The sequence below is a fragment of the Pistacia vera genome, unplaced genomic scaffold (genome assembly GCF_008641045.1).
Source record: "Pistacia vera cultivar Batoury unplaced genomic scaffold, PisVer_v2 Contig174, whole genome shotgun sequence".
NCBI lineage: Eukaryota > Viridiplantae > Streptophyta > Magnoliopsida > Sapindales > Anacardiaceae > Pistacia > Pistacia vera.
In genome coordinates, this window is record NW_022195833.1 from 1,512,913 (window position 1) to 1,529,533 (window position 16,621).

Sequence of the window (16,621 nt, forward strand, 5' to 3'; positions counted from 1 at the left end):
TTATTGAGCAAGTTATGGTTAATTTATTATTGATTGTTCAGTGGAAACTGAAATGCATACGATGATAAAATGAATGGTTTACTTAACCCAAATTTAAGGGATTATCGTATTAAGACTGATAAGAAATATTTCAAATAACACCTATTAATTGGAAAACAGAATCAACCAAAATTAATTAATTTAACATATATACTCGCACATCAACAAGACATAAACAATTAATCATTCATATAATAAATTAAAATATACAAATGTTTTTACAGAAAACATATTCAACACAATTGAACTGTTTCTACTAATATAGATATGACACATACTCACAGTTCGGCTAATAATAGGATCATCCTCGATTTGATCTTAGTAAAGTACAAAAACATTTCCTTGAAAAAAAAACATAACAAAATCTAATCGATCTTCATGTTAAGATTTGTTAAGGAACAATTATTCATTCGTATAACAACTGTTACCTGAAAACGAAATCAACAAAAGTTAATTAATCTTCATATTAAAATTGTTAAAGAATACACTTACCGTTCGGTAGGACTAACACAATTAATCATTCAAATAGATTGATCAAACAAAAACAATCATTCAATCAAATAATAACCGTTAAAATAGTTAGGAGATATACTTACAATTTTGTATTAAAATAGTTAGAAGATATGCGTACAGTTCAGAAGAACGAATCAAAATAACAACTCATTTGACAATATTAATCGGACATCATGTCGTTATTCCATGCCGATTCATGAATCTTTGACCTATAAACAACAACAAAAGCATAAATAAATAAAAAATCATTGATTAATAAAATCATGAAGAATAGACGTATTATTGACACAAACTAACATGACCTATAAACAATTAACAAAAGACCAGACGTATTGTTGACACCAACTAACATATTGCAATAATACACAACTTAACATACACCCCTTTTATAACCCCTTATTTAGACATTTCGAATGCCAACACAATTAAATACGAATTGAATACGAAGAAATGTTTGTAATGTAAATGCAATGCACCCATATAATTATTAATAAACAGATATGTTTTTAATACCAATGCAATGCACCTATGTAATCCAATCTTTATGTCTATTTATTTAGACTTTGGAATACCAATGCAACGATTAATATTGTCTACATCATCACCAATAAAATTCAACCACATGGCAATCACAAATCCAAGGTGTCCTTATGGTTAGACCTTTAAAATATCAATGCAATGCACCTATATAATTAGTATTATTATTAATTATTAATACAACAATGTAGTGCACTTATTTAATCCAATCTTTATGTCTATTTATTTAGACTTTGGAATATCAATGCAGCAATTAATATTGTCTACATCATCACCAATAAAATTCAACCACATGACAATCACAAATATAAGGTGTCATTATGGTTAGACATTTAGAATGTCAATGCAATGCACCTATATAATTAGAATTATTCCAATTTTTTTAATTAATTAATAATTATAGATAGAGCAATAAATACCAATCCAATGTGTCAGGATAGATCAATTTGACTGGCTTGTCAATCCAATGTATCAAAATGGAGAAATTCTAAAGCTTCCAAAATATGCCACATGGCAAACAACCCGCATGGGTATTCAGCTTTATATATATTGATTTTATATGTGTGATGATAAAATAAAGGTTCGGTCGCAAGTCTATAGTTATCCAAATTCATCGTGTAATATATCAAATTAAAGCTCTATCTTTATAGTTTTCAAAGATTCAAACCGCTCATCAATTTGATTTTTATTGAGTATGCTATAGTCAATTTACTACTAATTGTTCAATGGAAATCGAGAAAGAGGGGAAACCGAAATGTGTGTGATGATAAAAGGAATGATTCGGAAGTGGGGCTATATTTATCCAAATTAAGCATGTAATATACCAAATTAAATACCTGTATGTCTAGTTTCTAAATATTCAAATCTCTCATCAATTGGAGTTTTATTGAGCAAGTTATAATCAATTTACTACTGACTGTTCAATGGAAGCTAAAATGTGTGTGATGATAAAATAAATGGTTTGGCAGTGATGCTAAAATTATCCAAATTAAGCGTATAATATATCCAATTAAAGTCCTATCTATCTAGTTTTCAAATATTTAAACCGTTCATCAATTGGATATTTATTGAGCAAGTTATAGTCAATTCACTACTGACTGTTCAGTGAAAATCGAGAAACAGGGAAAACCAAAATGTGTGATGATAAAAGGAATGGTTTGGCAGTGGGGCTACAGCTATCTAAATTAAGCGTATAATATATCAAATTAAATCATTTTTTATCTAGTTTTTAAATATTCAAACCTCTCATCAATTATATTTTTATTGAGCAAGTTATGATCAATTTATAACTGACTGTTCAGTGGAAGCCAAAATATGTGTGATGATGAAAGGAATGGTTTGGCTGTGGGGGCTACAGTTATCCAAATTAAGTGTATAATATATCAAATTAAAGCTTTGTCTGTCTAGTTTCTAAAGATTCAATCTTCCCATCAATTAGATTTTTATTGAGCAAGTTATGGTTAATTTACTATTGATTGTTCAGTGGAAACCGAAATGCATGTGATGATAAAATGAATGGTTTACTTAACCCAAATTTAAGGGATTATCATATTAGAACTAATAAGAAATATTTCAAATAAAACCTATAAATTGGAAAACGGAATCAACTAAAATTAATTCATTTAACATATATACTCACACATCAACAAGACAAACAATTAATCATTCATATAACAAATTAAAATACACGAATATTTTTACAGAAAACATATTCAACACAATTGATCTGTTTCTACAAATATAGATATGACACATACTCATAATTCGGCTGACAATATGATCATCCTCGATTTGATTTTAGTAAAGTATATGAACATTTCCTTGAAAACAAACATAACAGAATTTAATCGATCTTCATGTTAAGATTTGTTAAGGAACAATTATTCATTCGAATAATAACTGTTACCTGAAAACGAAATCAACAAAAGTTAATTAATTTTCATATTAAAATTGTTAAGGAATACACTTACCGTTCAACAGGATTAACACAATTAATCATTCAAATAGATTGACCGAAAAAAACAATCATTCAATCAAATAATAACTGTTAAAATAGTTAGGAGATATACTTACAATTTTGTATTAAAATAGTTAGAAGATATGCGTACAGTTTAGAAGAACAAACAAAATAACAACTCATTTGACAATATCAATTGGACATCCTGCCTTTATTCCATGTCAATTCATGAATCTTTGACCTGTAAAAAACAACAAAAACATAAATAAATAAAAAATCATCGATTAATAAAATCATGAAGGACAGACGTATTATTGACACGACCTATAAACAATTAACAAAAGACCAGACGTATTGTTGACACCAACTAACATATTGTGATAATACACAACTGAACATACGCCCCTTTTATAACTCCTTATTTAGACTTTCGAATGCCAATATAATTAAATACGAATTGAATACGAATAAAAGTTTGTAATGTCAATGCAATGTACTTATATAATTATTAATAAACATGTATGCTTTTAATACCAATGCAATGCACCTATGTAATCCAATATTTATATCTATTTATTTAGACTTTGGAATACCAATACAATAATTAATATTGTCTGCATCATCACCAATAAAATTCAACCACATGACAATCACAAATATAAGGTGTCATTATGGTTAGACTTTTAGAATGCCAATACAATGCACCTATATAATTAGATTTGTTCCTATTTTTTTAATTAATAATTATAAATGGAGTAATAAATATCAATCCAATGTGTCACAAATAGAACAATTTGATTGGCTTGTTAATCCAATTTGTCAAAATTGAGCAATTATAGAGCTTCCAAAATGTGTCACATGGCGAACAACCCGTATAGGTATTCATGGCAAACAACTAGCCTAGGTATTCATGAATCTTAAAACTAAAAATATCTTATTAAACCACACATCCAACGTGGCAAGAGAGAGCAATTCTAGAGCTCCAAAATAAAACAATTTTAGAGATAAAAAAAAAAAGTGTCCTATGTGTCACTCAAATAGGTATCTTTTTACCTTTGGATTTAAAATATCAATTCAGCAATTAATATCTCTCTACAACATCACCAATCAAATTTAATCACATAACAACCACAAATCCTATCTGTCAAAATAGAACAATTCTATGAGTCCCAAAATGTGTCACATGACGAACAACTTGCATGAGTATTCAGCTTTATATATATATATATATATATATGAATACTCATGAGAGTTGTTCGTCATGTGACACATTTTGGAACTCATAGAATTGTTCTATTTGTACATATAGGTATTCATGGCCAACAACTAGTATGGGTATTCATGAATCTTAGAGCTAAAAATATCTCATTAAACCACACATTCAACGTGGCAAGAGAGAGCAATTCTAGAGCTCCAAAATAAAATAATTTTAGAGATAAAAAAAAAAATAAGTGTCCTACGTGTCACTCAAATAGGTATATTTTTTTCTTTGGATTTGGAATATCAATTCAGCAATTAATATCTCTCTACAATATCAACAATAAAATTCAACTACATAACAACCACAAATCTTATGTGTATGTGTCACATGACGAATAATTCGCGTGAGTGTATATATATATATATATAGAGAGAGAGAGAGAGAGAGAGAGAGAGAGAGAGAGAGAGAGAGAGAGAGAGAGATTTGCTATATTTATTGAAACGTGCAGGAAACGAGGAAAATATTCGCTCAAGTTTTCTCGCACTGGATAAAATTTCAGTTAATTTTTTTTTTCATAATAAGAATTATAAAATTTTATCTTCTAGTCTTTATTAGTTCATAGCGGAAAATTCTTGAAACATGCATCTATTATTAAGTTAATATAAATTTCGATTAGAGTTTAAATATTATTATTTTATTAGACTTTTATTGACTTATATTTTTGAATAGGAACTTTAACCTAACATCTACAATTAGAATATTTTTTTTTTATTGGAAAAGAATTAGATTGATTAACATTGACAAAAGGTCAATGTGAACTACTAAAGAGTAGTGTGAAGAAGGTATAAGCTAATTAAAGAAGAATTTTATCTTTCACTCAATCAATAATGTGAATAGAATTCAGTCATAATCAATAATATCTTAAAAGATAAACAAATAAATTATAGAATACTGAATTAATAGTGAAAGGCTATAAACAATTATGATTTTTTATTCTTTAATTCTTTACGGTAGAAGTGATAGGTTTTCACAAGCCATAAAAAACGTAAGTCTTCCTCTCTAATAACATATGTTAAGTTGTTCGATTTAGCGCTTGTTAATGGGACTTAGCCAATTTAATATTGGTTTATTGAGCATTTTCATTAAAGGCCTAATATACTCAAAGCCTATTACATGCTCAAACCCACACTTTCTCGTTCTAAAATAATCAAATGAAGTGTAATATTGCAAACTTTAATATGATCACATTAAGCCCATTAGGATATATAAGTGGACTATACAATTACTCGTTTTAATTAAAACAACATATAATTAATGTAAGCCCACAATTAGGAATTTTTTCTAACATAGGACTCTATCGTAACACTCCTAAGGTTTAGTGAAACTACGTAAAACACCCACAGGTTTAGGAATGAGACACTTATACCCTTATAATTGGTGTATGTTTGTGAAAAGTAATTATCACAATGTTAAGATAGTATGGCACATCAAAAATCAATATTATTACAATAAATTTAATATTTCAACCTGTGACAAGTGCCATATATCAGGTTTATTTTTTTTTTATTTTTTTTTTTTTTTTTGGTCATAGGATAGTCATTGTACCCAAGATTCTATGTCAGAATTAATTCTTCACAAACATTTGTCAATTATAAGGTTGTAAATGTTATATTCCTAAACCTGTGGGACTTCTCATATACCCACAACATTAGGGGTGTCCACGGAAGAAGCTCGTAGTGTGAAGGCAGATAAGTGTGTAATTAATAAAAAGACAAGAATGAAAGGGAGGGATTATTGATTGAATAGACGAGAGAACTTAGTGAAGAAGAAAAGGCCAACCCATCTCTGCTTTTATTTGGTTGGATTGTTGAAAGATATCAAATCCTTTCACATATTTTCATAGTTTTTATGTAATTAGAGAGAAATTGAATTTTTAGATAAATATGAGTTGGAGATATTTTTAGATCACCAGACAATGAAATATCTAAAGAAAAAGAAGAGAAAAACAACTTTCCTTATCTTACTTATTTCAATTTCTAATAGGACTTACTTGGAACAAAGAAATGAGAGACCCAAATTTGAATAACATTAAAGGAGACTAAAGAGCTAACAAAATGAGATAGTTCTAACCATTATTGGGTGGTCAAGTAGTCAACTAAGACCCTTAGATGTATTACGGTCCTAAGTTCGATTCACCTTAACTCTTATTAAGGGATGACCACTGAAACTCTTATCTGGTCAAGTAGTTTCAGGGTCTCAATTCAATTCACCTTAGCCCCTAATAGGGGTGACCATTGGATATTAGGTGTAATTTCATTTATTTAAAGTATTTTAATAAGAAAGTAATTTACAACCTCTTAGCATCATTTATATTTGGACAGTTAGTGTGATGTTGAAGGGTTTGAAAATCTTTGTAAATATGCCGACATGCCTTTTATAATGGATATGTCTTAGTCAAATTTTTCTACTACAAATACTTAGATGAAATAAATAAAAATAAAATAAAAAGAAGTAGTGCTAATGCCCAACGTTTTATTTAGGGATGACAACAAAATCCATCATTTGGGGTGGGGTGAATACTGAATAGGTTAAATTTGGGTAAATCCATCATTTTATTGTCGGACGTACTTGGTCTTGGTCGACAGTGGCTGCTGGGGATAAACGATGGTTAGCGGTTGTTGACTTAACGGTTGCTGAGGACTTTTATATTTTTCAAATTTTTTTATTCAATTATAAATCTAAATGTATTTATAAAGTGATTCTACTAGGATTAATATTTCAGTCCATCGTATTTATGGGAAGTTTAATGAGAAACCGAAATGCCAAATCTGTAAAAGGCTCAAGCCCAAAAGGGTTCACGACTTGATCATGGGCTTAATTCTTGAGTAAAGCCTAACCCAGAGTTCTCCTAATCAAATGTAGAAGGATCTGCACATACAATACTTTTAAATATTATTAAATTCAAAAAAATTTATATAAAAATATTTTTGTGGCTAAGACCTAAGATGTGGATAGCAACTTATACAAAACATATTTACATATTTATTTTTAAAGGTTTAAAATATTTCTTATTTATTTCTACAAATATAAATGTATATTTAATTTCATGAGAATATTTCAAGTTTTAGAAAATATTTATCATTCATTAGTTTTTATTTGTTGTTACTCATTTTAATCGATTCCATTTGCAATGCTGTAAAGTCTTTTCTATAAGTGTAGAATTAAAATTTATAAGTTTTGATTGTAAAAATATATGATTGTTTTCACGTGAATTATTACTATCATTAATAGATAAAATATTTACTTATTTCAATATAGTTTTTATTATTTATATATATTTAATATATTGATAATCTAAATAATTTGTTTGTTTGTATTTCAATAGAGACTCTTGAATATTATTTAAGATGTTTTAAGTTTGAGTCTATCTTCGAGTGCTAATAAGAGTAGTCACTGGAGTTCTTATCCAGTCGGTTATTCGAAGTCCCAAGGAATTAGTTGAGGTGTATATAAACTGGTTTAGATACCCTGATCATACCAAAAAAAAAAAAAAAAAAAAAATTAATTAAATAATTTGTATGGTAACAATCTTAACAAAGATAACTTCAAAAATATATTACAGCAAGAAAAGCTATGTAAATCTCGGTTACATAATTGCTGCCACTTTGTAAAATTTATTAAAGAGTAAGCGACAGCCGACATGTACCCACCCAAGGTTTGGCAAATCCATAAGTTCCCACCCATGGTTCTCACCTTAAATTAGCACTGTTAATGAATTTTGACTTATGACACAATTGCAAACAGTGCTATTACCATACTATCCTTGACTTTTGATTACACCGCCACCTAGCCACCATCACCATCCAGCCACCACCATTACCACCACCACCACCACCACCACCACCACCATCACCATCCAACCACCACCACCATCCAGCCACCACCATTCATCACCATCATGACCGAAACCCTAAAGTCACCACCACCCACCACTATTCCACCTATCCACCACCGTCACAATCCCTCTAAACCCCAAAGTCAGCCCCGCCACCACTAAACAATCACCACAAACCACCAGCAAATCACTTATAAATTCAACCACCAAATCACCCAAACCACCACCCACTCACAAATTCGAAAAATGAACGATGATCATGAGTAGGAAACGGCAACCGGTGCGGCCTGAGATGGTAATCAGTTTGTCAAGGAAGAAGAGAGAGCTTGATGTTGGCAGTGGACAACAGATTCAGTGCAAATGCAACAAAGTCATGCTCACGTTGCAATGGAGAGATATAGTCAAGAAAGGTGGAAACGATAATGCATGTCGTGATGGAGAGATATACTCGGGAAAGGTGGAAATGATAGTTGTTGGTGGCAATGCTGGTGAGGGTTTTGAAGAGGATGGCGAGAGGAAGATGATGATAGAGTTAGGTGGTTTAATCGACGTAGGAAACCGTCTAGATTGGGCCTAAGAATAGTCGGTCGAGCAAGGCTAGGGGTTGCACATACAATGCGAAAACGGTGCAAGATCAGTCCGACAACGAACCAATTAGGCTTGGGAAAGGTGCAATAGGTGATAAGGAGATGATTTCTGTCAATTTTGGTGCAAAATCCTATTGAAATCCGTCTAAAATCTGGGAGAGAAAGGAAGGAGTGAAAGGAGAGAGAGAAAAGGGTGGGACAGCTGTGTACTGACCATTTTACCCTTTAAGCATTGAATTAAATAATTTTTGGTTAATTTAAGGGTGTGAATCTGAAATTTATGAAACCATGAGTGGGAGCTAGTAGCTTCGCCAAACTTGGAGTGGGTAAATATTGTTTGCTCTTTATCAAATAAAATTTAGATAATCCCCACCCACAGACAAAAATAAAAACTCAGAAACAACCGGCGATTTCTCCAAAGCTATCTTCTGTTTCGGCCCATATTTATGCAGCTTTCTTCAATTCTCTAATTACTTGTTCATCCTCTAATTTTCCGCTTCACAGTTTTGTGCATGTGTTTTTAACTTCTAATGGATTCTACTCTGAGATTAGCTTCATCCGTTGGCTCCTCCGTCTCCTCCTCAAGATTGGTTCATAACAATAAACAAAATGATTTCAGTTTTGGGTTTCAATTCAGTACATGCCACTCCACTAGAAGAATCTGCGCCATCTCTTACGGTTCTCTTTCTCCCTCTTTTTCAAATGGGGTAAGTTGTATTTTTCTTAAACTTAAATTGCATTAGTTGGGTTTTCATTTCTTTTAATTATTTTAATTAATCGATTTATTGGGTTCTTTTAATTGTTTAGATACATTTCTTTAACACGTGTGATTCAAAAGGTAGTGATTTTCTTTGATTTAATATGTTGTAGATTGTAATATGTCCAATAATCAACCAAGCAATTTGTTCATAATTTCTGTGATGCTTTAACTTGTAAAAGTCTTTTAGCTGGAACGTTGATTGTTCTTGATAAATTATTGTTTAAAGATTACTTGTTTCTTCAAGAAGGGATTGAGGGTATTTAAAGATTGCCAATTTAGAGATGGGCCTCCTAATTGAGTCGATATCGAGTTTTTCGTGTAGATTGTTACTCATAAATACCAAATTATTTGAGAGATGGGGAGCTGTATGCAACTGGTTTGAGAAATAAAGTTCCATTTGTGCTTATGTGTATACTTTGGGATGATGAAAATTGATTGAAGGTTTTCGCATTGTGTTGCTCTGTGTAATATCTAAAGGATACATCTTTGATGTTGCAGGCTGAGTCAAGTTCGGTTGGAGATATGCAGAGGCAAAGAAGCAGTCTTGAATCTCTGTTTTGTTATGATAAGCCTATTCCGGAGGAAAGAATTGAGAAGCCGATTGGGCTATCACTCGCTGAAAAAGTAATTGGAAATAATCTCCGGTGCACTGATTGCCAAGCTAAAGGTGCAGTCCTTTGCACCACTTGCTCTGGTTCAGGCCTATATGTGGACTCGATACTAGAGAGCCAGGGTATCATTGTCAAAGTGCGCTGCCTAGGTAAACTTCTTCTCTCTCCAGTTCAACTTTTGACTTCAAAGTGCATGTAAATTTTCATGGATAGATATGCCCTTGACAATTTTCTCCATATTCCTAAATTGACTTTCATGAGTATTTTTTGGGTTAGCATTACATGATATCATTTTTGTTTGAACTTTAGTCTGTAGCAAATGGCCATTTTTTATCGTCAAGGTTTTTCCCTTTTATGGATGATTCAGTTAAAGATCTAGACAAGATTGTTTTTTGCTGGCTTTATATTTCTAGGCATTTCTTAATTCCTACTGTCTTCCTTAATGTAACATTTATACATTTAAATGTGGTATCTCTTTCTAAAACTATTGGATTCAAAGGCCCCTTCAGTAATCAGTTTATTTTCACCTTCAAAATTGCTTTGTGATCTCCCTAATTACTTTGATATGCCTTCCCACCCAGTTTAGGTCTGTTTGAGCCTGTTACTAGGAAAATACTTAGTTAGCTTGATGTTTCTTGATCCAATCAAGTTTCGTAGTGATATATGTATATCTTTGGAAGTTATAATATAAGAAAGTAGTATGAAGTTCAGAATGTTTGGGAATTTTTGAATTCTGTGGTAAGTTTTCCTGTAATGTCAGTGTAAGTCAATCTGAGATTACTGATACCCCATAATTAACAATTTCCACTCTTGAAGAAAAATGAGACAGTTAGGCATACTGTTAATTATCTAGTTTCTGTTTCTGTTTATGCTTGGAAAACACAAAGCTTTAATTTGATAATTTTTCTGTGCAGGTTGTGGGGGAACTGGTAACATTATGTGCGCTGAATGTGGTGGGCGAGGTCATCGTGGACCCAAATGACTTATCTATTTTGCTTGTCTTCTTTTATCAGAATTTATTATAGCCTTGTAGCTCAACATCGACATGGTGAATTTACATTCCATACTTGTCACGGTTTTTAACAGCATTTGTTTCACTGCCATATTTGTTGAATCTATAGTGAAAAGGGAAAATTTCTAGTGTTGTATCATACTTGAATGATCTCTGTAAGGTTATTTCTCCGCTATATATCATATTTTCTTTATTTACAAATGCACTTAGTACTGTAGAAAAAAATAAGGTGAACGGACTGAACCAAAAATCAAGGTGATTACTTGAGTTTTTGACCTTTAGTTCACTGATATATGATCTTTGTTTCTAGTAATCTGTTATTATTTTGTTGTATAATGGAAGAAAAATGCACACGTTCTCTTGAAATTCTCGATTCTGGTATGGAACTTACAAGAACACTCATATGGTTTCAGTTTTGTCTGAGTTGGCATCGGTATTGGAACCCTATCAAATGTCATCGCATAGTTAATTGATATGTAAAATATTTGGTATTATATGGTTATATAATTGTATTCAAATATGCACCATGAAATAGGTGCATCCGTTATTTGCCAAATAGAAAGAAAAAGTTTCAAAATCTTTGAAATTATTTCATCTTTCTCTCCGTGTATCATCCTATCAAGCCTTTACATTGCCTATATGCTCCTCAACATCACTGATCTTTTGCTAGATGGTGAATATCTTCAACATCATCGGGTATTTATATATAAATGCTTGGATTTGCTCTAATGTTTGTTAAGTTTGATATCTCTGAAGCTCTTGCATGCGAGCAGGGATTGTTGAATCGAATCGAGGGTTCTGTTGGTTCTCAGAGTAAGCAACATAATAAGCTGAAACACATGCTTGTGGCCATGCCAAAGCTATCCGACACTGAAACATAGCCAACAAACCACAGGAGTTAGTTTGTTTACAGGTTTGAAGTTAAGATATGTTTATGATTCCAGAATCTTTTACCATGAAATAGCCGATGAAGAAAGCATATATAGACACTTCAGCGGCGTAGCTCTTCTGAACAAGAAGTGTCCATGTTCCTGCAACAAGAGTGCATACTGCGCCCCCTGCTACACCGCTGAAAAAACAGAACGCCCCTGTGAGATCAGAGTCGATGAGTGTTTCCAACCCAACTTGCCTGAACGTTTCCCAGGTATCAACAGACGCCTGGACGAATCCCTTATTGTAAACTCCTACATGCACAAAACCCCACCGGTTTCCATGTGTTCCAAGAGTTGCAGCTACATTTGAGTAACAATTAGCACAGGAGAACAAGAACTCATCTGTACCCCCAGCGATCAAACTGATGCCTCGTCCTGAAGCACGAATGACCCCAAAAATTGGAACGAATATTGAACCAATGCATACACTCCCAACCAAATGATTCATCGTATCACGAAAAGCAATTTGTGTATCCATATCCGCCCCGTATGCGAAGTGAATGTATTTGATTCTTGATACAGTAACTTGCAATATATTCTTGATCACTTGCATACTCCAGGCCAGGCTGAGCAGGATCACCACTATGAACAAGGTGTCTAATTTAGTTCCAACTGCAGTGGCTCCTCCAATGCCAGACATCAATAAAGAGGTATATACAACACTTGTGATTATTGATAGAGTGACCAAAACTGTAGTTTTAGCAGGAGGAAAAGCTGCGGAGACTGATAAAATCTTGGCAGCATATTCAAATCTGGGATTGACCCAACAAGTGTAGAGGGTTTGAATGAATGCAGAAATGATAAAAATGGCACCTACTGCTGAACAAGCTGCAGAACTAATTAATAAAAATACTATACCAACTGCACACGTCGACAACGGGCCAAGCCAGAAGCATATTTTGATGGCTTTTGAAGGATTGGAGTAAGTTATCCATTGCCAAGCGAAAGAGAAAACTCCAACGCTAGCAACTGAAGTAAGCAAGGGAGGGTACCATCTCCTGGGGTAGAAATGGTGCTTGTCAGCTGAAACAACGCCGCGTATTGTTAAGAAAATTGTCAAGATCGTGATTAGGAGTAAGTGAAAGTAGAAAAGAATTTGAAGCAGCTTCCTCGCGAATTGCCCCGCCACCGTTGCTTCAGTTTGTAGAGCACTTGGCTCCTGAACCTGGAAGAACAATGAAGCAATATTTGGTATATAGCTCTAAAGATAAGTGCGGAAACAAAGAAAATAACACAAAGTGGGTTGGTGCTGAGAAGAAATTAATTAAAAACCTTTTGTGTGTTTGTGGATGAAAATCTTGATTCTTGAATTGTCACATGTAAGCTCTGCATAACTTGAATGTTTCAAATTAAAGTGAATTTCTTTCGCTTTCTTGGAAAGTCTAATTGAGAGAGTCTAATTTAAATCTGAACTGAAAATTCAAACAGTATTATATCACACAAAGACTTAACTTGTCCCAGTCTTCATAACCTAATTCTACTTATTCACATTTCTTCCAAGTTTCAATCTTCTACATCATCAACCAAAGAAAGTTCAAGCTACAACGACATCGTTTCTTCAAAACCATCAAACAAAATTAATGATTTCAATTTCATGCATGCATTTCATCTAGTAACCCTATAATATTATATTATATTAGCAATTAATGGTGGAGGTGAGTTTGGTTATGGTGACGTGGGAGAGACAGGTCAGCGGTTTTGACGTGAAGAACAGGTTGATTTGTCCCCTTTCCTCGTGATGCATGCAGCTGGAAATACGTTTTGGGTTGAATCTTCTTTATTGGTTAAAGTATGAAAAAGAAATTAGAATAAAACATAATCCATCCGGCTCTTTTTATTTGTTTGGTTCAACTGCTTTTCTTTCATATTAAATAACAAAAGACTATAAATTGATTTATTTTAATTTGGTCAATTAATTAGAAAACTTAAGTACTCTTCTCTTCCATTCTATTTTTCTGAAGATCCTTCTTCTTATGTACATCTTCAATAGACCTAACTGTTGAATTAGCTAAACAAACTAACAGGGAGATCTAAGAAGAACCTAAGTGTTGTTAAGAAAAATCACAACAATCAGAGATATCCAATCGATCAAGGCAAGATTGAATATGATGTGTGTGTGATTAAGATTAATTAGCCAAGAATAGATTGGAGAATCCACAATATGAAAACAAAAGAGGTTTTTAAAGTGGTTCGACGGGTTGGAACCAAACATATGTCCATTGTTATATTATTATTTTGTATTTGCTTTACACACAAGATGATTATGGGATAAAATATGTAATAGAGAACTAAAACTTTCTCTAAGTGATTTCCTATGCTTGTGTCAATAGTCGGTCTCCCAAAATGGAGGTGATGTCTCCCTTTTATACATACTATCTGACAATCCTCCTTAATTTAGATTTGAGTCATCCCCATCCATGCTTAATAGTTAATACTGATGAGTTAGCTAGTGAAGTCATCTGTTATAAGAGCGACACGTGGGATGATTCTGATCATCAGATCTCAATATGATGTATGGATAGGTGGCACAAATTAGGCCGTAGAAAACATGCACAACACTAAGAAAATATTATTTTATACAATTTTCATGGAAGAATTGATGTAGACTTTTTCACAAGATAATGTGGAATATTAAAAGAGATTAAAGGGACAATTGAATTGTGGGCATCATTCCTTCCTTTAATCAAAACTTAAGTGATGTAGCGTCTAAATCAAAACAACCTAAAAATAAAGTCATGGATAATAATCTTTATCTTATATATTGTGAGGTATGACCAATAGGCATAAAATTGTGAGTTGAGTTTTTTCTAGGGAGCGGAACAACAAGTCTAATGAATATATGATTTGTGGGGTTATTCTAAAATGAAACCAGTATTCTTTCACTCCAAGTAAGATATTATACTTTAAAGCTTTTATAGTAAAATATAAGAATATTTGATGTCAATTTTTTTTTTTTAATGTACTATAATTAGAGTAAACGACTATTTCCCACCCAAAATGTTTCAAAAATACTACTTTCTCACCCAAAGTTTATATTCTATTAATACCCACAATACATTTCACTTTCTCAACCAGTGTCTGACAAGTTACTAAGAACCAAGGTCGGAGGGGTTTTGTAGAGTGAAGGTTGATGGATTAAATGGTGGTAATCGATTGAATATTTGCCGCTGAAAATCAGCTAAAAACAAAAAACCTTAGCTTTGCGGTGACCGACAATCAACGATAAATCAAGTGTCAAAGTGAAAGGGGTTTTACAGAAAAGATATCAGAGGTTTAAATGATAATGACAAAGAGAATTTTTGTTGTCAGAATCAACTGAAATCGGCTTTAGGTATTAACAGAATATAAACTTTGGGTAAAAAGGTGGTATTTTAAAACTTTTTGGTTGGAAAAGTGTCATCCGTTTACTCATTATAAGTATATATCTAACTTGGGTCAAAATTGGTATGCGATAAACATGACTCTGTTAGCTTCCCATATACAATAAGTATGGGATTAGCAGATGGCTTATTAACAACTCTCCTCTTACAAGTCATATTTTAGAGCGAGTTTTACCTAATAACAATTGCTCTGTCCAGGAAAGGGGTCTACACAAATAATTTTCTTAGAATATTAAATCAGGCGGCTGTAGAATTGTGGTTTAGTGGCTCAAAAGTTTTAGGTGAAGCAGCCAATTCAAATTTGAAATTTGGAATATATGATGAGCTATTAAAGCTATCAACTTCTGTGATGTTGCAACTTGTCTGGTACTGGGTGAAGTGTGCTTTAGGATTAGAGTGGTTCAAGGTTTAGTCACATTTGGCTTAATTTAAACTAAGATAATTAATTAGTATATATAATTAGGTGACTACTCTAGATTATTTAGTTGAGCGCAGGGTCAACTTAATTATCCAAGTTTTCTTTAATTTCTGCATATATTTGAACTTTATAGGCAGGGCTTGTGAAGGCTGAAGAAGACATGAATCATGTGCCTCATCAAAGACGATAGTAATTAAATTTCTCAATAAATGAACAAAAACTTTAAAGCTTCAAGATTAGTAGTTTACTTCAATAGATTTTTGCCAATTTTATTTCTTATTAAATGCACCGCATGTTATGGTTGAACTTGAAGTGCAAATTTTAATTTATTTTGCCAAGAAATTACATGTTGGTTTGGTCCAATACGAGAGAAAGAAGTGGATTAGGTCCAATAGTGAAGAAGAGAATCCATGTGGGTCTGATCCAATAGAAGAAAATAGAAAATAATGGGTCTGGTCTAGTCCAAGAGAGGAGAAATGGGTCTACTGAAAGACAAGGGAGTCGAAATGAGTCTAGTCCAACCAACCCATTCCACTCACAATACTCTCATTGTATTGTATCTAACTGTTTACAATTATATATATTCTCTAATCAGAGACGTCCTAATATTAATTTATTAGGATAATGCATGCATGTGCACGATTAGATCTGAGTTATAAAATATACTTTCAGTCCAATGAGATTAAACTAACGGTGTATAAGACATAATTAATATCAAGATGTGCTGATCATGCATAAGTTTAAATAATATGAGCAAGACTTTTGAATAGATAGTACAA

The 16,621-nt window shown here is 32.5% G+C and overlaps 2 protein-coding genes across 3 annotated transcripts; one reads left to right on the forward strand and one right to left on the reverse strand.

The window, feature by feature from the left end:
* The first annotated feature begins 9,059 nt into the window (after positions 1–9,059).
* On the forward strand, positions 9,060–11,476 carry LOC116126064. Of its 2 annotated transcripts, none has more exons than XM_031411773.1 (3): positions 9,060–9,436; positions 9,967–10,249; positions 11,015–11,476. In XM_031411773.1, the coding sequence occupies exons 1-3, from the start codon at positions 9,260–9,262 to the stop codon at positions 11,080–11,082; spliced, it is 528 nt and encodes a 175-aa protein (XP_031267633.1). In that variant the 5' UTR covers positions 9,060–9,259; the 3' UTR covers positions 11,083–11,476. The 2 variants fall into 2 exon arrangements, with proteins under 2 accessions (XP_031267633.1, XP_031267635.1); XM_031411775.1 differs by having other exon boundaries at positions 9,069–9,436; positions 9,988–10,249; positions 11,015–11,469.
* Positions 11,452–13,629, reverse strand: LOC116126063 (protein pns1-like). The gene is made up of 3 exons (XM_031411772.1): positions 13,317–13,629; positions 12,067–13,209; positions 11,452–11,982 (listed from the first exon to the last, which is right to left on the reverse strand). The coding sequence occupies exons 1-3, from the start codon at positions 13,374–13,376 to the stop codon at positions 11,848–11,850; spliced, it is 1,338 nt and encodes a 445-aa protein (XP_031267632.1). The 5' UTR covers positions 13,377–13,629; the 3' UTR covers positions 11,452–11,847.
* Positions 13,630–16,621: the final 2,992 nt, after the last annotated feature.

Excerpts from the sequence above, each read along its gene's own strand:
- LOC116126063 (XM_031411772.1), bottom strand. The coding sequence starts at position 13,376 with ATGCAGAGCTTACATGTGACAATTCAAGAATCAAGATTTTCATCCACA. Across the intron at positions 13,210-13,316 it reads CATCCACAAACACACAAAAG|GTTCAGGAGCCAAGTGCTCT; the intron begins GTTTTTAATTAA and ends TTGTTCTTCCAG. Across the intron at positions 11,983-12,066 it reads TCTTCATCGGCTATTTCATG|TGTCGGATAGCTTTGGCATG; the intron begins GTAAAAGATTCT and ends GCTATGTTTCAG.
- LOC116126064 (XM_031411773.1), top strand. The coding sequence starts at position 9,260 with ATGGATTCTACTCTGAGATTAGCTTCATCCGTTGGCTCCTCCGTCTCC. Across the intron at positions 9,437-9,966 it reads CTCCCTCTTTTTCAAATGGG|GATACATCTTTGATGTTGCA; the intron begins GTAAGTTGTATT and ends TAATATCTAAAG. Across the intron at positions 10,250-11,014 it reads TGTCAAAGTGCGCTGCCTAG|GTTGTGGGGGAACTGGTAAC; the intron begins GTAAACTTCTTC and ends TTTTCTGTGCAG.